Source organism: Microtus oregoni, unplaced genomic scaffold (genome assembly GCF_018167655.1).
Source record: "Microtus oregoni isolate MIOR12 unplaced genomic scaffold, Mior012 000003F_ref0000135, whole genome shotgun sequence".
NCBI lineage: Eukaryota > Metazoa > Chordata > Mammalia > Rodentia > Cricetidae > Microtus > Microtus oregoni.
This window is the reverse complement of record NW_024543062.1, coordinates 6,849,308-6,862,296: the sequence shown is the minus strand read 5'-3', so window position 1 is coordinate 6,862,296 and position 12,989 is coordinate 6,849,308. Positions and strand designations below refer to the sequence as shown.

Below are 12,989 nucleotides of genomic sequence, written 5' to 3'. Positions count from 1 at the left end.
TATTTTAAGACCAAGTCTCATCTGTAGCTCAGGCTGGCATGATCTTCATGTTTCCGCCTTCCCAGCATTGGGGTTAAGGTCTGTGTCATCGCGCCCAGCTCTTGGGCCTGCATGTCACAATTCTCCCATTCAGTCCTACTCTAATGAAGGACTGCAGAGTCATATGAATATAAAAAATACTGGCAGTTTTTCTGTTGCCTTGTCTCCCTTCCTCAAACAACATCCACTTGTCCCCAATCCATATACAACCTGGACCGTTCCAAACAGGAAAAGAATAATTGATCAAGTTGTTGCTACGCGGCTAAGGTATTGATTAAACACAAAGAACAATTCTAAGTCTGGGAGGGATGGGTTAGGATTCCCAGGTCAGTTAAGGTGTGGATTTCAACTTCCAGGTGATGCTCAAGGCCATCCCTCCCACCACCCCCCATATCCTAGTGTCGGTGCCTCCCACCCCTACCCACACCCCTACCCATTTATGAGTTTAGCATTTCCCTTCAACTTCTGAGGTCCCAGAGAAGACTTTGGTTCTCTGTCTCTTCAGCATTTGTAGGATTCTCTTTCAGAACCAGGCGGCCCCTCCCTTCTCCTAGTACTGTGTATTAAATCCAGGACCACATGCATTCTAAGCAAACCTCTACCACTGAGCCACACCCCAGCCCCTCACTGGGGGATTCTAGGCAGGTGCTCTACCACTGAGCCACACCCCAGCCCCTCACTGAGGGATTCTAGGCAAGCTTTCTATCCCCGAGCTCCAGCCCAAGTCCTTTTTTTACTTTTTATTCTGAAACATGGTCTTGCCAAGTGACCGAGGCAGGACTTCAATCGGCTATCCTTCTGCCTCAGCCTCCCTGCTTGCTGGGACCACCAGGACGGGTTCATTTCTGAATTAGCCTCCTGCTCCAGGTTCCCGCGCACCTCTGCAGCGCTGCGCTACTCAAAACGGCACAGGAGCCCCTCCCTTACTCCTCCTTCTCCTAAAAGAGGTGGAACACCCTCTCTTGTCCCTCACTCTTCCCTCTCCTAAAAGAAACCAGACAACCCCAGTCCTCTATTTTTTGAAGTCTTGCCTTAGGAGGTGCAACAGTGCCCCCTACTGGAGACTTCCCATCAACCAAGATTTCTGCAGTCTGGCTTAAAGATGTGACATACAGAAACCTCGGTGTCAGAACAGTCTGATCCCCTCTCTATACGTTAATTCACTTCACAGACGGTTATTGAGACTTGCGTTGGCTATCACGCTACCTCTCCGGGCCTTCATACAACTCCTCCGATCTCACTTCGTTCTGTAGCCCCAGCATTCGGTCAGGACTGGCCGGGAGAACTCAGCAAGACTTCCCAAAAGGAACTTCATGGCCACCCCGTCACCTGTGGGGACCACCCGGCTGCAAAATAACAAACCTCCAGCCTCGTCCTAAGTGCGGGAGTTACCGGAGCGCACTACCACATCTGGGCCGGATTAAGTTCTTCTTCTTTTTTTTTTGTTTTTCGAGACAGGGTTTCTCTGTGGCTTTGGAGCCTGTCCTGGAACTAGCTCTTGTAGACCAGGCTGTTCACGAACTCACAGAGATCCGCCTGCCTCTGCCTCCCGAGTGCTGGGATTAAAGGCGTGCGCCACCACCGCCCGGCTAAGTTCTTCTTAAATATTATTTATAGAAGTATATTTTCTTGAAGTATTCAATCATATAATACTAACTGAAATAGAAATATGCAGGTGTACCACTTCAAAATAACTCAAAAAGATGTAACCTCCGAGATCATTGGCTATTTACAGATTAGGGATCCGTTGCTGTCTTGGCAGCTGTCTAGACAGTCTCACCTGTCGCTGACCCGCTGCAATCAGAATGCCCCAATCAATCACCATGCGTGCACGCACACACAAGGTCTAGAAGACACCAAGCGTCCCTCTCTGTTACTCCCGACCTATAACTTCGAGAACCTGGAGCTAGCCCGGCAGCAGCCAAGCCCCTGCCTGCCTCTGTCCCTCTACCCTTATAGCTCTGGTACATGTGGCCACACCTGGCTTTTTATATGCGTGCTGGGGATCCGAACTCAGGTCCTCGTGCTTGTATGGCAAGCGTTCTTACCCACGGAGCCGTCTCCCCCGCCACGCCCTCAGTCTCTTCTCTCCCCTTATGACTGCATCACATACCATTCCTTTCAAAGACTTCTCATGGCTGTGATCCACAATACAGACCACAATCTCCTCAGCCCTCCCTCACCACGAAGCAGTTTCCAGTTAACAGTAATGCAGGCAGCTGTAAAGGTCTTTGCAAATATTTTTCCACGACTGAATTATTTTCCAGAATGTATTCCCCAAAGTGGCATGACATTTTCCCCCCAGGGCTACGGAGGAAACAGAGCCACCCACTGGGGAAGTCTGGGCAGAACCTCCAATCCTCAGCCCCTGGCAGATTCCAGACAGGCTGAGATTAGTGTAGTTTTACAATCATTCAAGAAGAAGAAAAAACAAAAACGGGGCAAATATTGCCAAATGTCCCTCCAGGAAGCACTGTTTTACAGTGCCAGGAGTCTACGTGTTTCTCCAGAACACGTTCTAACCTCATCGCTGGCGCATGCCAGTGGTTTTGTTTTTTTTCGTCTTACCAGTCCCTGCTCATAGATGCTTCCCCTGGGTGCGTGAACTAGTTCGTTCTTTGTCCAAACAGGAGACGGGTCTTTTTTTTTTTTTCTTAAAAATAAAAAACTGGGTACATTAGTGATTCAGCTTTTCCTTATCAAATCAGAAGTCCATGTTGTTTTGTAACCTTACTGGCTTCCATGTCTTCCTTTATGTTTTGGTGTGTATGAACTTCTGACTCCCCTGCCTCCACTCTATCACTAGGATTGCAGGTATGTACTATACGTGTTTCTGTTCAGTGTTAGGGATCAAACCAGGGCTTCGCGTATGTTAGGCAAGCACTCTACCAACTGAACCTATGGCCCCGCCTGCCTTTGTTGGCGAGGGTCTCTGGAGCCTAGGCTGGCCTCCCACTCACAGTTCTGCTTCCCCCTCCTGAGCCCTGGCATTACAGGCCTGCACCACCATGACAGGCTTTGGAAATCTATGTGTATTCAAAGCTGATCTGGACATTGGAGAGTTCCTTCCCTGGTTTCTACAAACAGTAAACATGTCCCCCAGAAAAAGGGTCCTTTCTCCACCCCTACACTGCCCATCTGGGTTGGTTCCCAAGCCCCGTGGATCCCGCAAACACCCTGTCACTGCCATCCCCACCTTAAGTTTCTCTCCAGCATCTGTTCCCCACAGTTCCCGGCTAAACAAGCCCCCCACAGAGACCTCCACCATCTCCGCCCTAAAGCTGCCAGCACAGATCAAAACGACGAGGACGGTGGTGGCTGCTGCTACCTCTGGCTGTACCATCTCTAGATTTTTACACCGCTGCATCATAGCCCCCCTCCATCGGCACTCCAATCCCACGCTTCAGTGGCGTCCCCCTCACCCTCCCATCGCGGTAAACCTCACTTCGCTTTGTCCACATAAAGGCTAACATTTCCGTAAAGGAATTTTCCAGCCGGGAGGTGGCGCACGCCTTTAATCCCAGCACTCGGGAGGCAGAGGCAGGCAGATCTCAGTGAGTTCGAGACCAACCTGGTCTACAGAGCTAGTTCCAGGACAGGCTCCAAAGCCACAGAGAAAACCTGTCTCGAAAAAAACAAAAAAAAACAAAAAAAAAAGAAAAAAGAAAAAAAGAAAAAACCAAAAATAAAATAAAATAAAAAAAAGGAATTTTCCAAGAAAGCTAAGGAAAAGCAGTAAATAAATAAGATCCCAGGAAGCATATGGAAAGCATAAGAAAGGAGTTAGATTACAGAGATCTCAATTCCTATTTAAATACCGCTGCTGATTGACTAGACTGTGTTTTTCACCTCTAATATTATATATATCACATACCCATATTTTTTGTGTATAAAACTCCACTGTTTGCAGCCAAGCATCACTACTGGTTCCCCACTGAGCCCCATAATAAAAGAAGTATGGTGTTTCTCTTACTCGAGAGCTAAGGAAACATGCCTGAGTCTTTATGGACGTTGGGATATGGAGACAACGTTCCTCCCTTAATCTATGCCTCCCAGGCCCCCAGCTCACCTGGGCAGGTGCAGAGATGGTGGGAGGGAGATGACAGCGGCCCTGAGGGGTCATTTGTGCCTCTGCTTGGAAGGTGAGGTGAGGTGTGGGGGCAGCTCAGTGGGTGACTTGTGTGTGATCCTCCAGTTGTTCCTTGTTGTTAGGCAAGACGGAATTCATCTTTCTTCCTGATGGTGCCTGTGATCTTGCAGCTGATGGCAGGGGAAGGGCTGGGGTGTGTGTGTAGATCTTGGAGATAGTCCTGTGCTTGCCAAGTACCAACTCAGCACCCTTCACACTCCCGCTCTAGGCACGCCCAAAGAGTGCCACCCTGCACCGCCTACCAAGGCGTCCATCAGGGAGTCCTCCAGACCCACCCTTACTATCCTCCAAGTGATGTCACTGGCCAGCACACCACCGTCCACAATGTCCGGCATCTCAGGCTCCAAGGCCTGAAACCTGCTGAAGTCCTGGGTCTGTTAGTCCCTGCATCTCCCTAGGGCCTGGGACAATGGCCAGGAAGGATCTGATGTCCCCGTCACCATCTTCTGACACTTCTCCTTCATGAGGGGATGGATGATACAGGGATGGATCGCGGCCGAGTCCTGGGCATCCTGAGGGTGGCATTTCAGGGCAGAGCGGTTATCTTGGAGAGGATTCTGCTTTCCTGTCTCAAAGGGCTTCTGGTCGTCAGACCGGAACCAGTTGATGTAGACTTCGGACCACCTTGGGGTGTCGATGAGCTTCACCAGCAACCACAAGACCCACCCCATCAGGGGCTGCATCTTGATCCAGTGAGCCTTACTCGGCAACACACGGATCTTATCATCACGGTTTCTGAGAGCCTTGATGGCATCTGAGAACTCGGGAGATGTCCGGCTTGAGGACACTGAAGGGCAGGACGATGCAGTCGGTGGGCTTGGTGGAGCATTCAAGGATGGTTACAGAGTCACAGCCCTGCCGATGTGCTCCTCTCCGGAAAGAACCCCTCAAGCGTTGATGCTGACCGTCTGGAAGGGTCACTCCCTCTGACAGTGGACATCCTTGCCGATCCGATGATCATGTCGCCAGAGATGGGGCTCTGTCCACGGGACAGCCTGGTGCTTGAGAGTTGGGAGAGTCCAGCTTTTTTACAGTCTCTGAATGTAGCCCAAACGTATGATCCTCCTGCCTCAGCCTCCCAAGTGCTGGGATTACAGGTGTGTTGTGATACACACCTGGCTTTAATCTCACATCTATGGCCTCTGCCAGCACTCTCTGACCTCTGACACTTTGAAATCTACCCTATACTTCACTGAGGGAGTCTCTTCTCCCTGATGGTGGTTAGCAGAACGTGGCATTGTTATCGCCATTCTGAGACCTCTGGCCTCTTCTGACCTCATATACCCCCGTGAGAATGGCCAGTTTTCACCCATTTCCACCATGCCCACCATGTCTTGACATAGACTGGACTGTCCTTTGCTTGGAGAACGACATAAGTCATCTATCTCCCTAGGCCTCACTTTCATCTGTTCCGTCTATTTTCTCCCCCAGGTAGGAGGTAAGACCTAGGGATTGACCAGGACTTCCTGTAGGCTAGACAGGTCCTCTCCCACTGAGCCACACCCCAGCCCCTCACTGGGGGATTCTAGGCAGGTGCTCTACCACTGAGCCACACCCTAGCCCCTCACTGGGGGATTCTAGGTAGGTGCTCTACCACTGAGCCACACCCCAGCCCCTCACTGGGGGATTCTATGCAGGGGCTCTACCACTGAGCAACACCCCAGCTCCTCACTGGGGGATTCTAGGCAGGAGATCTCCCACTGAGCCACACCCCAGCCCCTCACTGGGATTCTAGGCAGGGAATCTTCCACTGAGCCACACCCAGCCCCTCACTGGGGGATTCTATGCAGGGGATCTTCCACTGAGCCACACCCAGCCCCTCACTGGGGGATACTAGGCAGGGGTAATCTCCCACTGAGCCACGCCTCCACTCCTCATTGGTAGACTCTAGGTAGGCACTCTACTATGGAGCCATACCCACGCCCCCAGCCTCATTTGTGATTTCTAGGCAAGTGCTCTACAGAGGATTCGTGACCCCATCCCAGGAATGGTTTTGAAGAATACAGATCAAGAATCGCTTATAAATCTCAAGACACCTAAACTATACAGAGGAGCCGCAGCGGCAGGAGTCACTCCAAAGGAAGCAGTTGGGTTGACTTCTGGCACCTGCTGCGTGCTCCTGAGGTTATGGTCACACCACCACCGCTCTTGGTGTCCCTTCTCCTCATACATCACAAAAGGAGCAAGCATTTTGCCAGCTGGGAAAACAGCCTTGGCTACATCATCCCATGGGTGCCCTCCCTCCCCAGCTGCCCTCCCATCCCAGCCCTAAGCTCCTCTAACTGTCAGGAAACCTGACCCTGAACACATGGATAGTCCCGTTACTGAGGGACACCACCAGATATTTGCCGTCTACCATGGTGGTCACCCGGGGCTTTTCCAGGCCGTGATATGCTGTAAGGAAGTCACCGAGAAGTGACCCCTTGGGATCCAGGATCACCACCTTGTTCACCTCTCGAAGGGTCAGGAAGATGAAGCCTTTCTTATCCACAGACACAGAACCTGGCTGGCAGCCATGTAAACCCGGGCCCTTGTATTCCCAGATCACCTGGCCTAGCCCATCACAGAAAACCACACTGTTCTGCTGCCAATCTGACCCCACGAAATCGCCCTGAGGGCTGGTGGTCAGGAACACCAGGGCCCGCTGGCCCCGGCTAGCCTTGCCTCCTGGGATAAACCGCGTAGCCAGGCTGCCTTCCTTCTTGTATACCTCCACGTGGCCCGCCACACTGACGGCTACGCGGTCTCCACACGGCATCGCGGCCACAGCGTGGCTGGACTGGGTGAGGCTCAGGGATCGTCGCCATTGAACTTCTCCCTCAGGACTGACGAGGTAGAGCCTGGCATTGGCAGAGAAAGCCACTGCATTCTGTAGGGCAGCCACACTGCACGGGGAGCAACCCTCGGGAACCGGCACCGTGCCCTTATAGTCGCCATTAAGAGAGAAGCGTTTCAAGACCCTGTTCTGCTCATCCGCCACCAAGATCTCCTGGGGGCCATAGGGGCAGAGCCCGGTGATCCGCGGGGAACGTTTGTCTCCCGGCATCCTCGTGGGGAAACTCCAGGAGAAAACGGGCCGAGGGAGGAGGCCTGAACCTTCTAGGTTTGGCCTCAGGATGGGGCTGGGCTCCCGAGAAATGGGCTTGCCTCTCCCTTTGCACTTCTTCTTTTTGTTAGACCTGTTGCCCCTTTCAATTTGGACATCATCATCTTCTTGGGAGTTCTGGGCCTTGCCTTCTTTGGGAGCTGGGGCTCCATCCTTACACAAGGACTGGGCGCCAGCCTGCTTCCCTGTCTTGGTTCTCTCCTCCCCTTGGCTCTGAGAGTCATTTCCTCCTTGGGTACCAGCTCCGCCCTTCTCAGAGTCCTTCTGGGATTGTTTCGGCTCCTCAAAGGAGAGTCGAAGCAGGTGGCAGTTCTTGTCCTGGAGCCCAGGGTAGAGCTCCAGCTTGGGCAACACGCAGCGGGTAGGCCCGGGTGTCCAGGGAGCGTCTTGAAGCTGGCGCAGGCGCTGTGTGATCGCTCCCTCCAGCGACAGGATCTCTGCCTCCAGACCCAGGCTGAGCACTCGGCGGGCAAAGGCAGCAGCCGCCTTGGCCACTTGCTCCTGGCCCTCTATCTTGGTCAGCCTCTCCCTGGTAGCCTCCTCAGCAGCCTCCACATGGGCCCGGAGTTGTCCCAAGACTTCCTGCTTCTGTGTCAGCAAGGACTTGAGGATCCGTTCAGCGGCCTCTTCTACCTGCGCCCCCACACTGGCTGCCTGCTCTCGCAGCTGGGCTAAGGCTTCCTTTTCTGCTACCCGGGTGGCCTCTAGCTCCACCAGATTGCTGTCCACACCTGCCAATAACTCCTCAAGGCCCGGTTTCCGGGACCGCACTGCCTCCGCCAGGGGCAAGCAGGGGTGATCCAGATGGGGCCCCAGACGGCAGTCCTTACAGAGCAGCTGGGAACACGGTTGGCATAGGAAGCAGAGGGCTTCCCCTGGGTGCTGGGGACACTGGGATGCCTGGCGCTCGCGAGCCTCTTCATCATACCACCCGGCTCTGTAGCCCACCAAGTCCACTACGCGGTGCTTATGAGTCTGGCGGGAGCAGCGATGCCCGTCGGCACAGGCCTGGCATAAGTCATCTGCACAGTCCAGGCATCGGGCGGTGGCGGGTCCCCCAGAGCTCTTACCTCCCACCAGAGGGCACAGAGCGCACGTTGGCTTCCCTGAATGCGCGTCTCCAGAAGCCCTGGCCTTGACAAGGTCCAAGAGCCCATTGACAAAGAAGTTGGTCTTGAAGGCGGCCACACCCTCGGGTGGTACAGGCACAGTCTCCCGACACTCAGGGCAGCGGACCTGGCCACCAATGTCCAGTTGGGCCAGGCAGTCCTGGCAATAGGTATGTAGACATGGCAGCGTCTTGGGCAAGTGTAACTGCTCCAGGCAGATCTTACAGGCTAGGAAATCGCTGCTCAGAGCCTCCAGCAGAGTGGGGGAGGAGACTTTGGAGACCATCCTATAAGGGAAGGGGCAGAGGTCAGAGGCACCCTGGCCACACCCCATCTTGGTTCCCCACCCCCTTCAGCCTGGCCCCTCCCCTGCTCTTTGCTGGTGTCTGGTGTTGGCACTCACCTGGACGGCTGGGAGATTCTGGCTTCTAGGAGGTACTGGGTACTGGGGGAAGGCTGTCTTTCTTCCACTCCGTCCTCTTTACAGCACGCACCAAACGTAAACATGCAAAAGCCGTGGGTAGGGCAGAGCTTGTGGGGAAAAATGAGACCAGGAAGCTCCTGGGTCTCAGAGGTGAAGTAATCTAATTATTAAAATACCAGGTCACGGGCCAAAGGTAAGGGTAGCCCAAACCCTTCCGGTCTCACGTAGCCCAGACCAGTTGTGAAACCGAGGATGACCTTGAACTTCTGAACTTCCTGCCTCCTCTTCCGGGATTACTACCAGTTTGTGTAGCCCTGGGGATGGAATTTAGAGCTTCTTGCATGCTAGGCAAGCAGTCTAACAAGTGAGCTACAGTCTCAGGTTCTGGCTTGGAGCCCATGCTCCTCCTGCCTCAGCCTCCTGAGTGCTGAAATCACAGGCAAGCACCATCACGTTTGTTTTGGTATAGGGTCCTGTTATGAGTGGATACCAGGGCTCAAGGGGCAGCCGGTGAGGACACATAGGAAGAATGTCAGGTGCACAGAAGTGCCCGGCTTTTTGATGTTGGGGCAAGGTCCCACAGTCTTAGTTTCCTTTGTCTGGGAGGGTGTCCTGAGAGGGTGGGGGCCCTACTTCCTGCCCCAACTATTTTTGAAAGTAATTCCAGAACAAGAGGAAGGCTCCAGTGGGAAAAGTTCATCTCCTTTCTTTCTACTGGACCTCGGGGTCATTGACCCCCGGAGTCCTCTAATTTTACCCTTTCCTACCAAAGGCATTCTAGAAACTTCTGGAGGGAGGGCATTACAGGTCCCCAGCTCGGTGGGGACTTAGGGAAAAACCTAGCCCTCCAGAGGCTGAGGCAGGAAGACTGCCACGAATTTGAGGCTAGCCTTGGTTACAAGGAAGTTTCAGGACAGCCTAGGGCAACAACAGTTAAGAGATGGCTGAGCCTGAGTTACAGAGAGAGACCCAGCCTTTAAAAAGAGAAACAGAGATAAACAAATAAGATTGATCGATAGCACTCTCCGGTTCCCCCAGGGTTGGGAGAGGAAGCTGGGGGGGGGGGGGGCGCAGGACGGGGTGTGGTTGTCTGTTCTCAGGGAGGGTAGGACTCCCAACACGGTGGGAGGTTGAGGGACAGGGCCTGCCACCTGGCTAGTCCTCTCGGGCCTCCCAGGTCCCTCCTGCCCTCTCTCCCCTCCCTTTCTTTTCCTCTCCCGGGCTTTCTCACTTCCCTCCCGTTCTCTCTCTCCCCTCCCCCCAACCTCGTCTCTCTGGGTCCCGTCTCTTACGCCCCCATCTCTCCTTACCCAGTCACAGCTGACCTTGGACTTCCGCAGCAGGGTCCGAGGAGCCCCGAAATCCCGCTACCGCCGGCCCTCGACTACCTGCAAGAGAAACAAAACTGAAAGTAGTCGCACTGTGGTGCAACTTCCGTCCCCGGCCCGGGACAGCCACTCCGGGGCACAAGCCCCGCCTTCCTCCCCACCTCACCCTGGAGCGCTCCCTTCCTGGAGGGCCGGGGGCCATAGGACAGGGACCCCCTTCCAGAAGGAAGGGATGGGGGCCACAGGCCAGGGCGCCCAATGGCCCCAGACTCAAGCTGTCAGTGTGCGTGTGTGTGTGTGTGTGTGTGTGTGTGCGCGCGTGTGTGTGTGTGTGTGTGTGTGTGTGTCTGTGTGTGTGTGTCTGTGTGTGTTGCAAACAAAACACTGCCCCAGGGTAGGTTCTCTAAGAGTGTTTATTGGGTCAGGATGTTTATGTGTGGGAAGGAATGACAGATGGGTGATCTGGCCAGTGGGCGGGGCTCCTCCGCTGCTTCGTCGCTAACCACAGTTGAAGCTGTGAGCCCCAGATAAGAACACCATTTCCAGGGCTTAGCGCAGGCTTCCTGGAGGAGGCTCTATCTAGAGATATGTTTGAGGGGATCCCAGGGTAAGGGCTTTCTGAGAGCAACAGGTGTGTATGGGGGGAGTGCAGGGGGACCAGAGGAATGGTAGGGACAGCTGTAATCCCAGCACTTGGGAGGCGCACAGAAGTTTGATGCCAGCCTCAGGTTCTCAGGAAGTTTAAGGACGCCTGGGAGCCACTGGAGCCCCTGTGTGGAGAGAAGGATTGCCCAGCCCCCCAAAGTGGCTGTAGAATGACGGGTGCCAAGGGGACATTGTGATCCGTGGCAGAGGCAGGGACTGATGTGTTGGATGCCACAGGCCAGGTAGTCCATCCAAACAGGACGGGAGATCATTCTGGTAGTACCTGATTTAAGATGGTTCACCTTGACAACCTTCCTACTTTCATTTTCCCTTCTCATGTTGCACTTCATGGTTAAAACTGTACTCCTGTTGGTTTATTTTTATCTCTTTATTTAGACAAGGTCTTGCTGTGTAGCCTAGGCTAGCCTCAAATTCAAGATGCTTCTGCCTCAGCCTCCTAAATGCTGGTATTACAGGTGAGTAGCACCATACAGCATCTTTGAATTTTGGTACTTAGACTCAAAAAATAAACGCACGCACGCACGCACACACACACAGGCAAAATTATTCTAAGGGGAAGGCCTGGAGAAGTCAGACAGCCCAGAAAGAAAAAGGAAATTAAGGGCAGATGGGGGTGGACTGGGGACGTGGCTGAGTTGGTAGAGCCCTTGAGTGCACGCGCGAGGCCCTGGCTTCCATTCCCAGCACTTGGGAGGTGGGGGCTGGAAGGTCAGGAGTTCAAAGCCATGCTCAGTATACAGCAAGTGCCAGCAAATAAAGGGGCTTGCCACCAAGCCTCAGGATCTGTGTTAGAGTCCCAGAACCCGCATGGTATAAGGAGGGAATTGATTCCCATAAGCTGTTGCTAGACCCCAACACCTAGGCCACAATACTTGTGTGTGCATACATTAATAATCAAGTTAAACTTTTAAAATGTGTTACCATAGCAATGAACTTGGACCCAGTAGAGCCTTTCTCCTCTCCCGGCCAGGCTGTGATTGTCAGAAGTCATAGCGGGCCCTTGTTCTGTAAGTTAGGTCATAGTCCCTGCGCAAGCCTTGTGGCCAAGGTTTTACCTGTAGCTCTTTACTTAGTCCTTTTCTACCCCTTCTCCTTTCCTCCTTTCCCCTCTCCTATTCCTTCCCTTTTCTTTTTCCTCCCTTCCTCTCCCCTTCCCTTACTTTCCCCCCATTCTTTACTTAGCCCAGGCTAGGATGAAATTCAGTATGTTACCCATGCCTGCCTGAGCTTGGAAGTCCCCTGCCTCAGCTTCTCAAGTCTCTGGTGTTGTGGGTGTACCTCCAACCAGGCTTAACTTGGGTTTAATTTGCCCTTCTTTGAGTTTCTTGAGGTGAATGAAAGCTTTGATTATTAATCTTAGATCCTTCTTATTATTTAAAATTTTGGGTTTACTTATTCACCCCTTTTGCTTACTTGTTATTTGAGCTCCCACATGCCTCAGTGGGAGGGGCTTCAGAGGACAGCTTTGTCTCTTTCCACGGGGGTGAAGGGGGGTGGGGGTGGGGATGGTGATGAGGATTGAACTCAGCTCGTCAGGCTTGGTGGCAAGCCCCTTTAAGCGCTGAGCCAGCTCACCCTTCCCTCTTCATTCTTTTCTGAAATCAGCTTTTCAAGCTGCCCACTGACCTCCAAGCATTGCTTTATCTGCCTGCAGGCTACGCTGGCCAGTGTTCACTGTCTAGCTCTCAGAGGACAAAAACTAACAACTAAAAATCACCATTTACTGCATTTACAAATTCTGGTTTATTTTTTGAGCTGGGCTCTCATGGAGCCCAGACTGCCCTCACGTTCACTGTATGGCAGAGGCTGGTCTCGAACTCCTGATCTGTTTCTGGAGTGCTGGGGCTACAGGTGAGCACCACTGCTCTGGCTTCATTTACACGACTTCATCCTGTGGCATAAATCCTCCTACCCCGGTGGGTTTACAGATGTCAGTGTGAAATTACAAAATGTAAATTTGGGAAGAGACTTGCAGAACTTCCCACAAGCCGGTACAAACCGGCCCGGCGTGTTACTTCCTGGAGCCTATTTTTAGCTGTATTTTCCTTTTCTGTTTAAAGGGATTTCTTTGCCACAGTTATTTATCTCACGTGGGCATGTGAGTGTGAGGGGGTTGCTGCACGTGTGTGCAGATCAGAGGACAAAGCACACAAGTCGATCCCCTTCT

General features: G+C 53.0%; 1 protein-coding gene across 4 annotated transcripts; it reads right to left on the bottom strand.

Moving 5' to 3' along the window:
- Positions 1 to 5,951: 5,951 nt before the first annotated feature.
- Positions 5,952 to 10,380, bottom strand: Trim56 (tripartite motif containing 56). 4 transcript variants are annotated; one of them, XM_041648728.1, is made up of 4 exons: positions 10,323 to 10,380; positions 10,139 to 10,216; positions 8,808 to 8,971; positions 5,952 to 8,691 (listed from the first exon to the last, which is right to left on the bottom strand). In XM_041648728.1, exons 3-4 carry the CDS (start codon positions 8,909 to 8,911, stop codon positions 6,468 to 6,470), a joined length of 2,328 nt encoding a protein of 775 aa, XP_041504662.1. In that variant the 5' UTR covers positions 8,912 to 8,971; positions 10,139 to 10,216; positions 10,323 to 10,380; the 3' UTR covers positions 5,952 to 6,467. The 4 variants fall into 4 exon arrangements, with proteins under 4 accessions (XP_041504662.1, XP_041504664.1, XP_041504663.1 ...); XM_041648730.1 differs by lacking the exon at positions 10,323 to 10,380 and having other exon boundaries at positions 8,808 to 8,965; positions 10,139 to 10,220; XM_041648729.1 differs by lacking the exon at positions 10,323 to 10,380 and having other exon boundaries at positions 8,808 to 8,935; positions 10,139 to 10,213.
- Between the last annotated feature and the right edge of the window lie 2,609 nt (positions 10,381 to 12,989).